The 20,298-nt window shown below is 37.4% G+C and overlaps 1 protein-coding gene and 1 long non-coding RNA gene across 3 annotated transcripts; one reads left to right on the top strand and one right to left on the bottom strand.

Annotated features, from left to right (window-relative positions):
* Nucleotides 1-405: 405 nt before the first annotated feature.
* Nucleotides 406-19,904, bottom strand: LOC111322836 (uncharacterized). Of its 2 annotated transcripts, none has more exons than XM_022926031.2 (18): nucleotides 19,757-19,904; nucleotides 19,570-19,591; nucleotides 19,137-19,211; nucleotides 17,127-17,257; nucleotides 16,538-16,640; nucleotides 13,869-13,910; nucleotides 13,049-13,116; nucleotides 12,697-12,772; nucleotides 12,310-12,381; nucleotides 11,959-12,060; nucleotides 10,287-10,349; nucleotides 9,861-9,971; nucleotides 9,324-9,354; nucleotides 8,803-8,972; nucleotides 6,804-6,860; nucleotides 6,566-6,674; nucleotides 6,037-6,059; nucleotides 406-2,039 (listed from the first exon to the last, which is right to left on the bottom strand). In XM_022926031.2, the coding sequence occupies exons 1-18, from the start codon at nucleotides 19,807-19,809 to the stop codon at nucleotides 1,590-1,592; spliced, it is 1,758 nt and encodes a 585-aa protein (XP_022781766.2). In that variant the 5' UTR covers nucleotides 19,810-19,904; the 3' UTR covers nucleotides 406-1,589. The 2 variants fall into 2 exon arrangements, with proteins under 2 accessions (XP_022781766.2, XP_022781767.2); XM_022926032.2 differs by having other exon boundaries at nucleotides 6,043-6,059.
* On the top strand, nucleotides 10,987-17,283 carry LOC148721908 (uncharacterized). Its single transcript, XR_015992480.1, has 2 exons — nucleotides 10,987-11,076; nucleotides 17,016-17,283. It is a non-coding gene; the product is annotated as an uncharacterized LOC148721908 (long non-coding RNA).
* Nucleotides 19,905-20,298: the final 394 nt, after the last annotated feature.

Genomic DNA, 20,298 nt, shown 5'->3' with positions numbered 1-20,298 from the left:
AGAAATATGAATTTACAACGAATGCCACCCTCAAGAAAAGCCGCTCTTGAATACGCTGTGGCGTTTAGTCGATTAGGATAGTGAGACGGTTCGTTTGATTCTGAGGACAGCGGTAAAGTAGCAAAGGGTATTTATTCAGTAGACTTTTCTATTTCAAGTTGCTTTTTGAGGCAAGTAGACTTTTCGGCGAGTTGACTCGTTAGTGACTCTACCCGTCAGACTATTAGTATGGTGAGAAACTTTAAAGGGGTCTTACCACGGCTTTGAACATGTTGAAAGGATAATTGACGCAGTTTATCAGCGCAACCCTCACGCGCGTACGACGCTAATTCAAAATAGCTTCTAGACTTTGGAAATGATTTCCCAAGAGTATTATGCTATTGCACCTGCTTCTGCAATGGGTACTGTATTGTATTGTAATCTTTATTTAGACACGATCAATTCATCAGCCTATAAAAATACATATTACATACGCTAAGATATTTAAAATTAAAACTACATACTATAACACTAAAGCTGTTTTCCGTGAATGCCGTGCGTTAGACTTGAAGAATGTCATTGATCTTACGTTTAAATAACCCCAGAGACTCTGTGTTCCTTATATCGTGTGGTAAACTGTTCCATAATGTGGCGCCATTGTAGCTAAAGCTTTTTCTGTAATAATTAGTGCGCGGTAGTGGAACATTAAGCTTATTTTCAGAGTCCCTGAGGTCACTGAGGTCATAAGCAGAGTCACGCCACGTAAACTTTGAATATAGATACCTTGGAGCTAGCCCGTGCAGACATCTAAACATCATGGTGGCTTTATGGATTTCCTGCTGGCGTGCAGGATTTTTCCACCCTAAAAACTCGAGTAGCTCAGTTGCATCAGCATCATAGTTAGAGATAAGCCAAAAAAGGTGGATTATGATTAGTCAAACTAGTACAATTTGTCTTTATATCTTGCGCATCAAAAATTTAAGTGAATTGATATTTTTATGAGTTGTGATACAATTTAAAATACAATTTGACAGTTTGCGAAAACAGTAATTTTCTGAAAAAATATACACATTTTACTTAGAAACTCAGTTGTGTTTCCTGGTGTTTCTGATAAATTTTTATATATTTTTATATATACATTTTCTCAAGGTGATAGATCTATACAAGAGAAAATGAAGAGACGTTCTTTTCTCTGAATCTTTAGCAGTATTTATCAAATTGGGTCATTCTCATAATGAGGGTTAAAATTCTTGTACCGTAAAGTAAGATTCTGTACCTCCAAATGTTTCTGTTTCAAGATGGTGCGAATTCGAGTGTGACGTAAAACTGACCGAAAGAAAAGTATTTACACCGGCCAATCAGAAACAGAAGACGGCAACTGATTGGAGCGCGGGAAAACAAGAATGACTGACTGGTTAAAAAATGGGAACGCGAGTCTTTTTGACCAATCAAAGAGCGCACAAATGTAATACTGACAGGAACCTTGAAAATTGTTCTGACCGACAATAAGCCCGGTTTGATCCGGCAAACTCGCGGCCTCCAAAGCCCCGCAACCCCACCTTCGTAATTCGTAACCTGTACGTGGTTCTGTCCAGTCAAAAACGATATCATCACTTGGCGAAAACGAAGGCTTTTGGATTTAAAAAACCCTTTTTACCACTCGCTACAAATTTCGCTTCTTGAAGTTTCTCCAGCAATTGTTCAACTTCGTCTTGTTTCTCTGAATCACCAGTCTCCTTCGGTTGAGTTGACCTTAGGGAACCCAGTCTTTGAAGTCGAACCTTCCCTGTCACTCCAAACCTCTGAGGAGTCACTTGTTCTACACGCAACTTTTGGGTTGTCAGTGAGTGACCACCACTGACGTTAGATGGCATTGATGAACCAAACTCCTGAACTCGGACCTCGCCAAAATCTAACAGGGTGTCTGTTTTCTGCAATCTCTCCATTAATGTGTCGTATATTGAATCTAATTTCGGAACTTGTTTTCGTGGTGTGATGACAAGTTCTACTGGGTCGGAATCTGCTGGTTTGACCGCAGTTGTACTGGTTTCTGGCATCTCCTGATAGATGAAGAATTCAAACATTGATTAGAATACTGTCATTCAACTTCGCTTCCAGGCTCTCTCTATTCCCTGCCCCGAAAGCGAGAGGGATCATTCTCTCTCTTAAGGTGGCTCGTACCAGTTTCCTCGCGCGGAGAACAGATCACTCTTGTATCACGCGCGAGAGAAACGTGCGAAAGAAGCGCGAGATTAAAAGACGAAAATTTAAAACAAAGATGGCGGCGCGAGGATTTTTTTCTACTTATGTGAGAAGTTTACCTAATAGCTTGTAATTGATGTGTTGAGCGGCCACTGTGAATGCAGGAGATAGAAAATAAAATAACGAAGACGATTTTCGGAGAAGTAAAGGTTGCTTCACTTCACATTTAAAAGAAATATTCAACCGATATGAAATCTTGCGACGGCGATAAAAGAAGAATTCAAGTGAAGGATAATCTACCTAAAGTGGAAGAAGACTTTGAAAGTTCAAGGAAAATAATATGATATAGCCAGAAGTCATGTGTAGGATTTTTAAGATGAGCTCGAGAGGCTGTCTTTGACGGCTGTTTAATGATTTTCTTAGCAGTAAACGTCTGTAAACATCAGATCGTAGGTGCTCGCGCGAGCACACGCATTTGTCAGCAGTAGCTAAAACAGATCATGAGCAAATGTCGATCTTATAGAATCCAGATTTTTAAATGCGCGAGAACGCGCGTAGAAATTGCTAAACTCACGAAAGCCATTGCATGAAAACAAGTCCGGTGACCCCTTCTTTTTATTGTTCCAATATGATAATAACGTCGATAGGAATAATCAGAAAAAAAAACTAGAAAATTCTACGGAAGGAAATTTGCGATGTGTGAAAATTGCCCTTTTTGTAGATTTTCTGAAATTCCGCTCCGTAGAATTTTTTAAAAATCTTTGTGCATTTTCCTTTTCAACTGGCAAAAGCAATCACTGAAAAAAATCAGGGGGTCACCGCGTTATTTTTCGAATTATTTATGCCACAAGCCAAAAAATGCGCTTGAATAAGCCTATGAAAGCGTTGCCATGGAAACTGCTAGTGACGAAATGACTCTTATTTTTGGATAACCAACGATTATGCAATTGAACCCCATAAAAGTGTTCAACTGGTCTTGGTCAGTCTCTCTGTTGTATTCTTTCAAAGTTACAAACCATTAAAAAGATGAAAACCGGTACGAGCCACCTTTAGGTGGCTGAACACAGTTTTTGATACCTGTGTTTTTTTCACCATCTTCTCTAAAACCCTTGATCTCTCGGTCGCCAAAACTGGCAGAAAGCAAGTTAACAACACATACTTTGTTTTTTCGATAGTTAAGCTGACGTAGGTGCCGTTGCCATGGCGACATGACTAAATAATATATAGATTTAGCAAAGCCTAAAAGCGGAGCTCCCAAGTTCGTAATATTAATGATATCATAAAAGACGTGCATTTGCCAAGACTCGCCTGAGTCACCCCTCCCTTCGTTTTGATAGTCTCCCCTACCCTACCCGTGCAATCTGAAGGCAGTACGTACGTACGCTCGGTCAGTCATGTGACAACCAAACGAAAAGAGGTTGACCATATTCCATAGGTATGGGGCTCTGCTCCACGCGCGCTTCGCGCGCGTGGGAGCCCCGCTATAAACAGGCCTTTAAAATCGGTTTTCTTTATTTGTAGAAAATCTAGTCATTAGATTTTCTTTATAATTTGCATGCAACGAGCTTGTAACGATACTCACAAGTTAACAACATTTTGCTAACAATTTAACAGAGAGATCTTTAATCATTCCTTGTTGAAGGTTCACTCGATTATCTAGAATTTCCCTTATTAACGTAGATAAGTGAACTGCACTGCACCCGAAGAAGGCTGGTTTGGCCAGCCGAAATATAGTGCTCCGTTAAAGTTATCTACGTTGTATCGGTCTTGCCTCTATATTTTATATTCGTTACTTTGGGCCGATTAGATCACTGCTGATCCATCGTACAAAAGTAGGTACGATTATCGTCCACGGTTGCTTGCTGAACATTTCACCTTTATTAAATTTTTTTTTCAATAATCTAGTTACTTATTTCGTGAAGTATTTTTGTGCCAAATTTCGTGAAATTCAAATGAGTGGTTCTCGAGAAATAGGCATATTTCCGGAAGAGTAATTTTCGATCCAATCGCAATTTTTTTACTTACTACGCATGCGCTGCATTTAACTGGGTTCTTTCGGTAACGACGAAAAAGCTGACTGGCCCATTTCCGAATTACCCTTGGCCTCATTTTCAAAACGAGGCCTGGTGCTCAACTATTCTTGTGAAAATTAGTTTAATTTGCATGTGAATAAAAACTTATCATATGAAAGGATGGGCACCAGGACTCGTTTTGAAATGAGGCCAGGGGTAATTCGGAAATGGGCTATTCTGCGCGCGCACAAGGATTGCAAAAACCAAACATGCTGTCAATAGGGCGATCATTTTATTTACCTAAAGTTAACGGTACAAAGAACCCAGAAATTCTCAGCTTTTTCGTCGTTACCGAAAGAACTTAGTTATATACAGCGCATGCGTAGTAAGTAAAAAATTGCTTTCTCGGAAATATCCCTATTTCTAGAGAACCACACACGAAAATACTTTAGGAAATAAGTAACTGGAGTATTGAAAAAAATTTATTTTTAACAAAGGAAATTCCAGATAATCAAGTGAACCTTCAACAAGGGATACTTAAAGATCTCTCTGTTAAATTGTTAGCAAAATGGTGTTAACTTGTGAGTATCCTTACAAGCTCGTTGCATGCAAATTATAAAGAAAATCTAATGACTAGATTTTCTAAAAATACACAAAACCAATTTTGAAGGCATGTTCATATTTATTCATGTCGCCATGGCAACGGCACATACGTCAGCTCAACTATCAAAAAACAAAGTTTGTGTTGTTAACTAGCTTGCTGCCAGTTTTGGCGACCGAGAGATCAAGGGAGTTCGAGAAAATGGTGAAAGAAACACAGGTATCAAAAACTGTGTTCAGCCACCTAAGCCCTCGTTTCTTTCGGTCACGTGGTTGGAGAAAAGATAAGTGAAAACGATTGGCTCTGGGGTAATGAACACAGAGAGAGATGGCACGAGAGAAAATTATTAACACGCATTTAGAACAGTGAAAACGATTGGCTCTGGGGTAATGAACACAGAGAGAGAGGGCACGAGAGAAAATTATTAACACGCATTTAGAACAGTGAAAACGATTGGCTCTGGGGTAATGAACACAGAGAGAGATGGCACGAGAGAAAATTATTAACACGCATTTAGAACAGTGAAAACGATTGGCTCTGGGGTAATGAACACAGAGAGAGAGGGCACGAGAGAAAATTACTAACAGGCATTTAGAACAGTGGAGTAGCTGGTTAAACTTCACATGCCCCCTTCCTCCTTAATAAATACCACGGCAGGCTCGGAGAAAAAAGCCCTCGCACGACTTACGATGAAGAAGAAGACACCTTTATTTAACGAGGGTAAAACACATTGATTAATGGTCACCCGGTAGTTTTCATAATGGCCTTTCTACAATTAAAAGTAATAAAACGTATTGATCAAATTAATTATCAGAATAATCTACCAACTAAATTTAAATAATGAACAACTTATATAACGATATTAATTAATTAACTACTAGTAAAACTAGAAGGTTTTACAAATCTTAAAACGATCACCTCACGTCTCACGCCTCTCGCGCTTCTCGCGTCTCTCACGCCTCTCGCGCTTCTCGCGTCTCTCACGCCTCTCGCGCTTGACTAACACAGGCTAGCGCGCAGAAAGTCTTGTCTCTACTTCAGCGCGCAGTTTTGAATCGCTGTTACCACCCTATCAATTTTAACCGTCTGCCTCTCACAAATCTTGAAGGAGATGAATTCAAGAAAAATTCAGCTATTAGATTTTCAGAAAGAGAGTTGAGAAAACGCACCACTTAACGCACACAGTCATTTACACTTCGTCAACCCTTTTTCCACTGTAAAAGAATAAAATGGCATAGATACCTTTACCTTGGATTGCCTGGAACCTGAAATCAAACAGATTTTCTTCAAAAACAGCATGGATATCATTTAGAGTAACATAAATAAACGATAGTGTTTTGCGCTTACATATGCCAGTTAGTTTATTAACATTATCTGTAACTTTCTTAGCAAACAGCATACCGATTTTTATCTTTAGACTCTTATTCAAAAAGGAAAATTATATTCTCATGTACACAGATCATAGATAACACTGATGCTGATGACTGACTTATGACTGGCTGTTCCTTGTGCGCCAAACTTCAAAATCAGACACCAAACTGATATCTGTGCTGCAGCGTCACCAGATCATATTTCATGAGAACACTGCTTCGATAGCGCTTATATCAAATACGATATCTAATAGTAATTTAATAGTGTAGGGTTAACGTTATGCAATCAAATATTTCCGCAAATATTTCCGAGAGCCTGCGGGAATGCTTACAAATTACAAAACCAATACAATCTCAGACCTATTTCTCAGGGCGATCATCAACAACACTACCTCGGTTACCTTCACTTTGCGGATTTTCAACAGGATCTTGAAAAACTTTCAGCTTTTTGTAATAACTGGAGTACTTCTCCTTCATGTGTTTATCACTTTTTTGTTTCAACCTCTGGGACTGCAAGAAAACATGGATTCATGTGTAACCTACAACTTAAAATAACTCCACTTTTAATAACCTCAGACCTTTTTTCGACTAGAAATAAATACATGTATAAATAAAAGCGAAGCAAAGTGAGTGACAAACCTGTGTTTCCATGTCCCACTGTAAGTTCTGTGACATCACATGTGAATTGTAGAGGTCCTATATAGAAAAACAAATTCATAAACCTTAATTTGAATTGAGGGGGTAATCGTCAGAGTGATGACGAAGGGCTAACGCTCGAAACGTCAGCTTTTTAAATCTTTACGGTGGCCAATTTACAATTTCAACTTAGGACCCTCTGTTTGGTGCAAATCTTTGATTCATATTTTTTGCGCACCCCCTCATTATCAGCGCTCCGCATCGAACGTTTCCTTTTTTTCTCCCGTGACCCGAGCTGGCGAGAGGAGACCGGAAGGAGTCTAACCTCACTAGTAGTGCCAGACCCCCAGCAAACCTCTCCCCTGACTTGTCTCAAATCTTCCCGCAGGCGGAGCGACTCGCGTCCTGCAACGCTAACAATGAGGGATTGCTCGTGGGCTAATAGTTTTCTAATTTTTGTACATCCGACAATACTTCTACAGTTTGTATTATGTTTCCTTCAGTTGGAATGATTTCCATATAACCCCATACATTAATTAGGCATTCCATTTCATAAAGACTAAATATAAAGGTTGCTTTGCAACACTCTATGCATAATTAGAACATAGCTAGCAGAGTCGCGCAATCAAATTCAATAGACGTAAGCGTGCTCAAAATCTCGATAGTGCACGCTGCTAGCGTCAGCAAATCCGACTTCGCCAGAAATTTTTTTTTCGCGCGAGCGGCCATTGCTAGTGCGGGGAAAAATAATACATTTCGCGACTATAATGGATACAAACAGAAACTCGGCCTGCTGGTCCGAAAACGAAGACAATGTTTCGACCTTTTCCCATGGGCTAGAGTTCTTAAATGAGGCAGAAAAAGAGAAAAACAAAGGAAAAGGAGACTCGGCATCAGCGCCGTCACGATTCGCTTCAACTGATATTGTTGTCCGTTTTTCGCGTCGCATTTGATGCACAATTCCACCGGCTATGTTCTAAAACAATTGGTTCATGCTTTCAGCTGTGCACTATCGAGTTATGGAGCACGTGGGAAGTTTGGAGAGCACTCAAGAAGCTAGAGTTGCCCTCGGCTATCGCCTCGGGCAACTCTTACTCTTCTTTCGTGCTCTCCAAACTTCCCGCGTGCTCCATAACTCGATAGTGCACGCTAAAGCATGAACCAATAGTTAATTAATGTATGGGGTTATAAGGAAATCTTGCCGTTCAGTTTTGCTCTACATTAACCTCCTCACTTCCAAGATCAAAATATCAATTATCCACACTGCCTGTCATACATGTCCTATCATTTTGGCACTGAGTATTCGGTGTTCTCCCTTAAACTCACAAGATCTGATTGCTAATCTCCCCCCTAGCTGCTACAAATTTCTATGTAACTTAATTATGAGAATTTGGTGTTGGATCAAAATAGCAACTTCTGCCTGATAAGTTTAAGTATTCTCATTACCATCTTGCAGGATATCGATATTATAGGGAGAAGTTATGGGGTGATCACTCTGGGAATTAAATGGATTAGTTGGAAAAAATCCCCTAGTTGAGATTATTCTTGTCTGCTTGTAACCTTTCTGCTTGAAATGGATCAATACTACATGGAAACAATTCTTTTTGGTCGCCCCTGCAAATATAAACCCACCAAAATGCATTTACAAAGTCCGTAAACAAAGAAACCAGGTTAAAGATGTACAACTATTAAAATTAGCACGATAATTTGAACATGAATATATCAACAAAGTTGAAATGGTAAATTGGCCACCGTTAGGGTTATAAAAGCTGACGTTTCGAGCGTTAGCCCTTCGTCGGAGCGAAGGGCTCCGACGAAGGGCTAACGCTCGAAACGTCAGCTTTTATAACCCTAACGGTGGCCAATTTACCATTTCAACTTTGTTGATATATTCAAATTATTTCGTTACCCCCACCGCCGCAGCCCCAAACAGTTTCTTTAGAAACTATCAGCCTTTATAAATTAGCACTAGCAGCCTTTGTACAATCAAATATTTCATTACCCTTGGAGTGACTAGGATTCCCTGATGTCCAAGTTTTGAAGTTCTTGATAACTTTGCTGAAGTGGTGCCATCAAATTCTCTATAAAACTTGAAAGATCCTACTGATGAAGCACTCAATCTTGTTAGGTCAATTTTCTGATACTGTTCCTTGTCTTTTGTAACTTTTTCATCTACAAATACACAAACATCAGGGTGAACAGCAGTAGGGAAACATTAAATTTTTACCACAATTGGCAGCCATGCTGTAATCTGATTAACCCATACAGACAACACTGCTCAAGTCAACATGTCACGCAACGTGTCATGCCCTTAAATTTTAGTTTAATTATATTGTCAGCGGTATTGTGATAAAAAAACAAATCAACAGTGTCGTGTTTAAAATAAGAAAGAATAGTGAGGCTTGGGAATGAAATTGGCTATAGCCCAAATCTGTCGTGAAAAAGGATTTATAAAACTAATAATCATCAAGCCAATTTGTAAATTAATTCTTTGTGACAGAATTTGTAAATTATATTTCTTACCTTCAACTTCTTCCTTGTGCTGTTGCAGTTCCTAATAATTAAAAGAGATTGATAATAAACTTATTTTGAAAAGTCCCAGAGGTATTCACTCAGTATGTCTTGTATTTTTTATATACTTTCTACTTTTTCATATGCAAGATAAAATTCTCCTGAGCAAACAGGTATACATAGTGTCTGATTTTTAAACAAGAGAGCTTATGTGTTTTAATAATTAACCTTATTGTGAAAAGTCCCATAGGTATTCACTCTATATGTTTTGTATTTTTTTTTTTTTTTAATACTTTCTACTTTTTCATGTGAAAGATAAAATTCTCCAAATTCCTAGGCAGACAGGCCTATATAGCATCCAATTTCAAACAAGACCTTCAGTGTTTAAAAAATTCTAGGATTTCACCAAAAAGAATGTCATTAACATAGCACTAGAGGTGCATGTACATCTGTGACAAGGAATGGTAACCTGCCTAACACAGGTCATGAAAAAATGGATGCAATTATAGCAATTGCTTTAATTTGGACAAATTTTCTCAAATAACTTACAAATTTCAGAGGAGGTCTTTCCAGTGGCTTTAATTTTCTACTGACATCATTGAGGTCAACAAAAGCAGTTCTTCGGGATGTCCCAGTATAACCACATCTGGCATGCATCACCTGGCATAAATAAACAGAGAGTTTAAAGATTATGTGTGTATAAACTCCACATGCACAATTATCAAACCACTTTTATTTGTTTCCCTCTGTTTTATATTTTAAAAATATTACAAGACAAAGGAATTTACTGATTAAACTGGTGTGGAAAATTTTAAACCAAGAAAAACAAATTGAGCAGGTAGACAACAAGACAGGATGTGTTGACATCTCTCTGCACGCAATACATAACCTATAATGCTTCATGTATTATTGTGCACCCAAAGTTAAGGCCTGGTAATAATAACTAAACAATAATATTTATCTTTGTTGATGCACCTTTTTATTTGAGTGATCCAAATGATCACAAAGCTCCATGGATCTCTGCTGTTGCCTACTGACCTGAAAGAAGTTTGAAGAAGTGTAGGGACTGTGTTATCAGGAATGATTCACAAAAGCTCTGACTAATGTTTCATTCTCCGTTTGATGTGATGATATCAGGGTGCATCTTCATAAGAGCCAAGTTACTTCCACTTTGGATCTTATATGGCAAGGGTTTGATAGATGTCTCTCTTTACATACATACATACATACATGCATACAAAGGTTAATTGACCACTCCCCATAGGGGCTTTTCAGGGCCAACACCACCCATCCCACCCAAGGGAGGACATCCACCACACAGTAATCTCATGCATGGGAAATTAACGTCTCCCACCCCTAACCCTGCAGGAGATGGGGCCTATGGTTTATTCGTCCTTATCTGAGAAGACTAGAATATCTATCCATTTCTTGATGATATAGAAAGGTAGCAAATTCTCCTCACTTATTTTAAGACCATGAGTATTGGTCCGGCTGGGGCTTGAACCCTCGACCTCCTGCACAACACAATCCAGGGTAGTTACTAAAAGTTGGAATCACCTGAAACCACCTGAAACCACCTGAAACCACCTGAAACCACCTGAAACCATCTGAAACCATCTGAAACCACCAATGAAACCACCTGAAACCATCTGAAATTACCTGAAAATTACATGAAAGCACGCAGACATGAACGCAGACCGCAGACCGCAGACCGCAAACCGTACACCGCAAACCGCACACCTCGAATAGCCACGCCTCCAAAAAGGTCTACACAGTGTGTAATTACCAGATTTATCTCTCTTCCCTTTGTTATCAAACGAGATCACGGAATGCGTAAGCGAAACTGCTATGTAAACATTGGAGTTGAATTCTTATTGAACATATTGCAGTTACGACCCTCCACTGTTGAGCCGTACCAGTCTTGCATAGGTTATCTGTGTGCCTTTTGAGTCAGTCGACGTGTGCGCAATCAGTTTTCCTTTGTGTATACAGTGTGTAATTACCTGATTTATCTATCTCTCTTTTGTCATTGATGTTATCAGACGAGATCTCGGAATATCTGTTTTAACGTTAAAGTACTTCTACTATATGAAATCATTTTTGGTACAATCGTACAAAGCAACTCAGGTGTCTCGTTAGCACAGACCTCAAAAACGCAGAATGCAGACCGCAGACCGCGCAGCTCGAAAAACGTGTACACAGTGTGTAATTACAAGATTTATCTCTCTTCCCTTTGTTATCAAACGAGATCTTGGAATGCGTCGCGAAACTGAAACTAATTTCATTGTCAGTGACAGTGAGATAACAGATAAAAATAGACGTAAAGTAGAGTAAATTGGCAATACAGAAGCTTTGCGTCATGCTGAAAATTAAGATACCGATTTGCGATAATGTTTAATTCACGTGGGTTTAGATGGCTTCTTGGGTGGTTTCAGGTAATTTCAGATGGTTTCCATGGGGGTTTCAGATGGTTTCAGGTGGTTTCAGGTGGTTTCAGGTGATTCCAACTTTTAGTAACTACGCACAATCCAGCACTCTAACCAATTGAGCTAACTGGGGGGGGGGGGCATGAACATTCAAGCCAAACAAGTAATGCAAAAGGCTTAGGACATGTAATGTAAAAAGCTGCCATTAAGCCTATCGCTACCAGTTCTATTCTTGGGTTACTATCCACAAAATAATCCTGGTACAGAAGTCTCCATGAAGGACCATCCTTGTTGTGACTCATACTGGATCTAAAAGACCCTTGCTAGAAGAGAGAAAATATGCAAACTCTTCTTAAAATACTTTTGATATTTTCTAAATGAGTAAGCAAAAATTGTTTGCTTCATTGTGCATAAGGCATAAAAATATTATGACAGTAAATAGTATAAAATTAAATACATGTGAGAGCAGGTGGGCATTGAGGCAATCTTATCTGTGGCCGCTTCACAGCTCTACAAACATCCATCACTGTTTACCTCCACTTTGGTGAATAATTGTTGAAATACAATGTTACCTCATACAAAGTGTCTAGATGGCGAATCCTCTTCTCATCTTCTGTGCAAAGGACAGCTTGAAAATCACACAGCTGAAACAGAGAACAACATCAAATGAACAACCAAAATAGACAAATTCTACATCAATTTTACCTTACATGATTTTTGAGAAGGCAATAGGCCCTTTCCAAATTACCATTGGCCTCTTTTTTAAAGCAAGGCCTGATGCTAAACTATTAATTCTTCTGAAAATGAGTTAAACTTGCATGCGAATGAAAACTTTTTAACATATGAAGGGATGAGCTGACCAGGACTCTCTTTGAAAAAAAGGATGGGCTACTAATAGTTGTAACAGTTCATAGAATCACAAAAAGTGATATTTCTGAAGCAAAATGTATGGTCTGTACCTTGTACAAGTTATTCTTATCAACACCAGTAACTGGTGGAAGAGGCTGAAGCTGTACCTCAGTGTCCCGTTCACACCTGAAACACAATCATTCTGATGTTCACCCTAAGAGTTTAGTTATTGACAATAATTGTCGCAAATCTCTTACACAGTACACTACAAAGTAATACAAACAAATAAGACTGACTCTAACCGAAAATAATTATACAAATTAAATTAGTTTGAACTGGATTTAGTTAAGAATTTTTTATTAATTAAAATAAGAAATCAATTGAGATCTGAAAGAAAAATTCAACTTGGGAGTGAGCTCAGGAAAACAGCATCTTGAGTTATTTATAAATCCTTAAACTCACAAGAGCAAGAGATCTAAGAATTCATAGAGCATAATGCGATCAGCAACTTGTCTTTTCATGTGTTTGATCTGCAAAAAAAAAAAAAAAGAACATTTTAAAAGTTAGGCATGCAATGCATACAGAAGCTTCAGAGTGAGATTGGCTACGAATCAACTTTTCTTTGGATCTAAATTACTGCTTATGGTATCATCACATATTATTTTCTATTTAACAATTATTCGCCGAAGGTGTGGTGAATATCGTTGAATAATCTCTGAGACGAAGTCGAGGGGATTATTCAACAATATTCACCGAACCTGAGGTGAATAATTGTTTTAGTATAATTTCAGAGCTGAACAACAGAGAAATTTCTAAAATCATAACATTTTAGTAACATTTATTAACATTTTATATAAACCGTGTGGAGCGGTTTATATAGCGTCTTAGTATAATTTCAGAGCTGAGCAAAGTTTCCAGCAATCTGATTGGTTGACCAGCTCCTTATATGATGCTATATATAAACCACTCCACGCGGTTTATACAAAATGTTAAAGTAAAATATTCATAAATGTTACTAAAATGTTATGATTTTAGAAATTATTCGACGATATTCACCTCGCCTTCTGCGAATAATTGTAAAATATAAGGAACCACTTGACCAATCAGAATGCTGGAAACTCTTTGCTCAGCTCTGAAATTATACTAAAAAATTATAATTTGAGATTGTTCGTGAATTTCAATTTGATGAGAAATACATGTCTGATGAATTCAGTCATAATTTTGAAATAATAAATAAACACTGTTTTCTTTTACAAGTTAACTGATCATGAGCTTCACTCACATGTTGCTTCAGTTTTACAGGTGAAACAGCTCTTCCACAGATCTGAAAACAATGAGATTCACTAATAAATAAAAGAAATAATAGATTAATAAATATAAATAATATATAATAATATATAATATATATTCACTATTCAAGAGAGGAGGACTTCCAGTAAATCAAACACAAGATTAAACTTTCTCTGCTGAGCGTAAGAACACTCCCAAGATCTAATTCTCCTTTCTGTTTGCCACAGATTACTTCTGATTCTAGTTCTAAAAATTTTGATTTGGATCACTTGGTAATTCTGTAATTGATAAGTTTGTAACTATATTCTCATCACTTGTCTGCTTGATATTGTATTGATATAATTTGTTTGAAGAAGCTCTGTCTTGGACACTCATGGGTGTTAAAGTGCCATGCACTATGATCAAAATTTTGCATTGCCTTTTCTTTTCACTTCTGGAAACTAGAAGTAAGAAACACTTGCCATGCCAAGTTTAATCGCAAAATTCTCAAGGGAAGTATGATTATTTCAACCTTGTTTTTTGTTTTTGGTCGCCTGCCATTACTCAATTCAAAAATGGCGGAGTGTGGCAAAAAGAGGTGGCACTAGTTGGAGCCTTTCAGAAGTGACGTCATATGCGCAGCTCGACCTAAAAAACATGGCTAAATTTGTATGCCATTTGGAAGAAGAATTCGAGGAAGAATACAATATCTTATAAAACACCTAGAATTTCCACTGTGGAATCTCTCACAACACACAAAGCATGATGCAAAAGTGCGCATATGACGTCACAGGCCAACTCATGCATAAAACCGCTTTTCAGTTCAGTCGCTGGCTCTCGGTTGCAAGCTGAGTAATGGCAGACGGGTTTTTCGTGAATTTCGGCCAGCTATATCAAGGCATATTTTACTTCCATCGACCTAAAAACTATCGCATAGTACAATTCTAACCATATTAACTTGATTGGCGCTAAAAAATGTCAAAACCAGAGACAAACATTTTCATTGTAGTGGCACTTTAAGAGGTTAAAAAGTACTGACTAAAGAATAGACAGCTCATCCTCGGTGTAAAAACCTGTGTAGCTCATGAGTGACATAAAACAAAGACAACAAAACATTAATATAAACAATAGTGTACAGCAAAACAATACCTCATGAAACAAAGAAAACCTCGTCAAGTTTTTACACCGAGGAATTTTGACCCAAATAGACATTGTCAGGGGATTACAGTTCTTAAAATCAAAAATACATTGCACTCGTCTGACTATTATTTAAGGAAAAAGATTGAAACTTCAGTATGTTGTTATCATCAAGAGCATTCAAACCTTAATCCCCTAAGAGCAACTTACATCTAATTTCTCCTTACAATATCAACCCTAAATCAACCATTAAGATCAGGAGAATAAAGGAAATGATCATTAACTAAAGAAACTCTTGATTGCTCAATAAATTCTCCTTCAGCACATTAGGAAATGTATGGAGAACAGTATGGAGAATATGCATACTGATGCTAGGGTGTGAAGGGTTAATGTTAATGGTGTTGTTTATTATATGGCTGTGTCTCACAAGGACTGGGAACTACCGAATTCATGAATTTGATTGGCTGAAATCAATATTGAAAGTGGTCTAGATTTTCCCATCTAGACCAGCATCTAGACCAGTCTAGGAAAAAAAGGTACAAAGAATATAAAAAAATTGGCATATAAGACACAGCCATATAATAAACACTTTATTAACCGAGCGAGATTGGTCTGTATGGGAGAATCTTGACCTCGGTCACTGGTACAGACCTCACTGTGTTTGGTCTGTACTGGCGACCTCAGTCAAGATTCTCCCATGCAGACCTCCCGCTTGGTTAATAAGAACTAAATAATAGGGGTTAATAGTGCCATACTGTTGTATAGTCTGGGGTAATACCTATGATCATAATATTAAACCACTCCAAAGAATACAAAAGAAAGTGATTCATCTAATTACCTTCTCTGATTTTGATACTCATACCAAGTCCTTTGTTTCTTCAACTTAAACTTCTAAAACTTCAGGATCATATAAACTTCAAACTATTTACTTCATGCACCAATTCTTTATTGGCAAATTAGCAAAGATTTTTGACTCATTTTTTATTAAAACTTCAGATAAGCGTAATGTTAACACTCGCTTAGCAACTAGGACTACTTTTTATGTTCTAAAAATTCGAACAAACTATGGTAAATTTAATATTCGATTCACAACGGACCTATATTATGGAATGAAACTGATGAGGGATTTAAGATTCTAATGCCCTATTCATTCAAAAGAGAATTATCTATGCATTTCATTAATTTGTATTAAGTTTTATTACTAATTGTTATGTTTTGGTGTTTCTGTTATTTAGTTATTTATTTCATTTACTTTTTAATTGTATACATGTTTAAGAATTATTTGTTCTGTAATCTATTTCCTTAATAAGAATTTAAACTGTAAAATACCTCTTTTCTGACCTTCTATTTATTTTCAATTAATATCTGGTGGTCACCCAACTAGTTTAACTCTTTAGTTATTTTGGGTGACCAGCAACTGTATGTATTTTAATTTGTAACCAAAGTAATTTTACAGTTCAAATAAACCTTGTCTTGTCTTGTCTTGCCTTCGCTCACTATTACAACTCTACTTACTGGATAGAAATAGATAAAAATAAACATTACCTTCAAAGTTCTGAGTAAAGTGTGCTCATCGGTAACTAATCCCAGCATGTCTTCATGTTCATACAACTGAAAAGCTACACGCACTTCTCTTAACTCCTGAAAACTGGGACAAAAAGCTGTATAATTAATTATTTTCCAATCTTATGTCAAATTTGACACTCACTATTGCATGGATTCATAAAGTAACCCTCTCCACCTTGCCAGTTGGTAAGAGTTAATATTAAAAATTCCAAGGGAGAGGGATGTGCTGACTAGTTTATATTAAAAAAATTGTTAACAATTATTAAAAAATTGTTTTGGGGGGCCACAGTTTTTGCTAAAACCCTGGCCTCCAAAATATTTTTCTCACCAAAATCCTGTGATCATTTAAATTTTCCAAAAAAAAAATTAATATGGGACACACCTTACATATTGCTAAAAGAAATTAAAAGGAACTAGATGTTCATTAACATTCCATTTTGTCTCTTTCATCTTGCAGAACTTGAGCAACTTGTGTCTTGAATATCCATCTTCTTTTAGAAGCCTTTACAAAGATCATTTACATAATTATTCATTTAATCTCAAGAGGATCAGGATCATGTCAGTTTACCTTAAATATCTTTTAGAGAGCATTTCCACAGCTTTCTCTATAACTCTTGAATTGTATAGTGCATCATGCATATTGTATGTACGATGAATGTCACCATGGAGACACTTGATATCCAGCATGTTTGAAATGGACTGAGTAAAGATTATTCAAGAATAAAGTGGAATGCACATTAGCCAGATTCTAGTTTGATTTAAGGAAGAACAGTCTTTGTTTGAGAATGACTCAGACACACAGCTCATGAGTAGATAGATAGATACATAGACACTTTATTAACATGTCAAAGAACCTTCTAGTTTGGGAGATATCCCATACTAATGTGGGGACACAAATAAAATGGATAAAAATTACTTACAAAGAATATTACCTACTTAAGAATAAAATTAAGTCATATCATGTATGAAAAAATATGAAATAAATTGAGAAGTACATAGAGCACAGCCCCTGCAGCCATCATCTAATAGGGAGCTGAGGTCATGCTTACATATGCGGTTTTTGAAACTAGCGAATGTTGTGGCTGATCTGTCATAAGTTGTCAGTTTACTCCATAATTTAGGTCCTAAATAGCGTAGTGAATGTTTGCTGTAAGTTATTGTGTTGTATCTAGGAATAGAAAAGTCAGCCTGTCTTAAATTAAAGGAAGCGTTGTGTTTCTGAAATATATTACAAATATTCAAGGGGCTAAGGTCGTGTTTAACTTTGTACATTAAAATGCATATATCCTGTAAGCGTCTGTTTACTAACGAAAGTAAATTAGCTTTCTGCAGCAAACGTTCATAGGTGGAGTGTTTATCTTTGAATACAGCCCTTAGGCCTCTTTCTTGAACTCTCTCCAAACTGCGACTATCACTAGATTTACAAAAATGCCGTGTGAGATGGCAGTAGCTTAGATATGGTAGAATGGCTACCTTAAAAAGTTGTAATTTTGCATTTGTTGGAATCAAGTTGCAGAGTCTCATAAGCACACCAATCCTTTGACTGGCTTTGTTACAGATAGTATTTATATGATTATTGAAATTCAAATTTGAGTTAATTGCGACTCTGAGAAGTTGGAGAGTAGCGGTCGTGTTGATTTTTTGGCTTGTGAAATACAAAGGAACTATGAGTATATTTGTTACCCACACTGAGAAGAATGCCAGCATGTTACAAGTTACCCCCCACACACACACACTAGGGACCTTAAGCAGTCAGGACGGCAACGCCAAGGAAGACCTCAATTAAAAAATGAATTTCTACTCTTAGTTAGAATTTTTAAAATGGCTGCATGAGCTTACTGTCTCATACGATGCCACAGCTCAACTTCAGCATGACGTATAAAATCAGCGTTGAGTTCCAAATAGAAATTAAAATAATTTGCCGTCGCGGTTTCAGTTCGCAGACGGCAAATTTTGGTGATTTCACGTTATTGTTTTGCATAGGACGGCTAAGAAATGTACAAAGTTTCAAAATGCACATGCTAGGCTATTGTTCTGCCAATTAGATCTCTTGTTTTTCCACATCCTTGTTGCCGTCACCATTGTGGTTGCTTAAGGCCCCTACACTCTGCTCCACACCCTCTTTCTTCTGAACCATATGTCAAGTTTGCAGTTCACCAATATCCCTTTAAACTCTTAGCAACAGGCACTGAGAGAGCACATGCAAGACCTTGCCCAAGAAAAGATGGCATTTATAAAATTGAAAATAACTTAAATCTGTGGAACTACTAAGAGTTCACAATGTACTAGTACATAGCTACGATTTGTCCAAGGGAGGTTACACTGGGTCACATTCAAGGAACTTCCGTGGCTCACACAGCAACAAAACAAAAGTGACATCTCATTTAAATGTGCAATTATGAGTGAGGCATGCAGTGTAAATTCTTCTGATCTTGCTGACAAAATTTTGGTTTGTGTGTTGCTGACTTCAAAATTATTATCTCACTAAGGCGAGAACTGCATGAACGCTGGACCACCCCCCCCCCCCAAAAAAAAACATCAACACTCTAAGATTTTCTCCTCTTCTCACTTTGCTTACCTTTGTGCTGAGGCCATTGGATTTATCCTTTTCAGATTCATGGGAAACATTTTTATGGAAAAGATCCTTTCGAAACTACATGTGAAGGAGAAATATAATATTAAAAATAAGAACTAAAATTGGCATTTCACTCAATTCGAGTAATTACTTCGGTCCATCCAGTGTTTTCAAAATGGCGAGCAGATTGCGTCCCAATCCTAAGCTCACAGAAATCTAAAAACACTTCTTACGATCAGGCACTAAATATAAAAAGAGGTGATGGGAGCCGAAATGCAAAGAAAATTACTTAAACACTGGAATTAGCGTTCACAACCCCTCATGAACAAAGGAGAACAAAGAAAACCCGAAAAGAACATCTAGTTTGTTGTCTTCAGAACGTACTTAATTGAGGGTTGCGAAATATACAGTACGTATTCTGATGAAGAGAACTTACCCCCAAAGCCTTTGCCAGACAGCTGTTTGATTCCAAAAACAAAAATAAGAGAGCTGATGTTAGTTGTGCCCAATCACTACGCAATCGAACGAGGCCAATGTGTAGATTGAAGATTCGAGAACGGCAAATCGACAGGATGCTACGGCTGGAAAAAATAATAGTTTCGAAAAACTACTTTTGAACCTACCGTAACTCTTCCCAAGTATAGAAATCCCTCTTTCTTGGATATTTTAAATGCATTCCGACGAGAAACTTTACTTAACCCTGCAGAGAAATGAACCGCTTTCTACCGCAAAAGTCATTCTTCTCAGCTCAGTTAGCGCTCAAACTCCATGACAACGTGGTCCTTTGGGACAGTGGAACCTGCCAATCATCTGGCATTTTAAATTTTTGGATCGGACAAAGGGATATCGAAGTATTCAACCTTTATTCAGAAATTTTTAGTCCTGAAAAGGGTTTGCCATCACGCAAGACATCTAAATAAATTAGCAAGTTTCATTAAAAGGCAAAACGGATAAAAAATTTTTACACAACATCAGTTATATACAAAATTATAAAGTTAACATCAAATAAAATACTCAAATAAGGCCTTTTTAAAAGGATCTGCGGACTTAATATTAACAAAATCGTTCGGTAATGCGTTCCAGTCCTTCACAGTTCTACAAAAAAAGCTATTTCTATAAGTCTCGGTATGTAGCTGTAGTTCAATGAACTTGTTCTGAGAGTTTC

This window comes from Stylophora pistillata, chromosome 10 (genome assembly GCF_964205215.1).
Source record: "Stylophora pistillata chromosome 10, jaStyPist1.2, whole genome shotgun sequence".
In the NCBI taxonomy this organism is placed as follows: Eukaryota; Metazoa; Cnidaria; class Anthozoa; order Scleractinia; family Pocilloporidae; genus Stylophora; species Stylophora pistillata.
This window is presented reverse-complemented; position numbering and strand designations above follow the sequence as displayed.

Excerpts from the sequence above, each read along its gene's own strand:
- LOC111322836 (XM_022926031.2), bottom strand. The coding sequence starts at position 19,809 with ATGCATTTAAAATATCCAAGAAAGAGGGATTTCTATACTTGGGAAGAG. Across the intron at positions 12,382-12,696 it reads ATAAGAATAACTTGTACAAG|CTGTGTGATTTTCAAGCTGT; the intron begins GTACAGACCATA and ends TCTCTGTTTCAG. Across the intron at positions 6,675-6,803 it reads AGTGGGACATGGAAACACAG|TCCCAGAGGTTGAAACAAAA; the intron begins GTTTGTCACTCA and ends GTTTTCTTGCAG.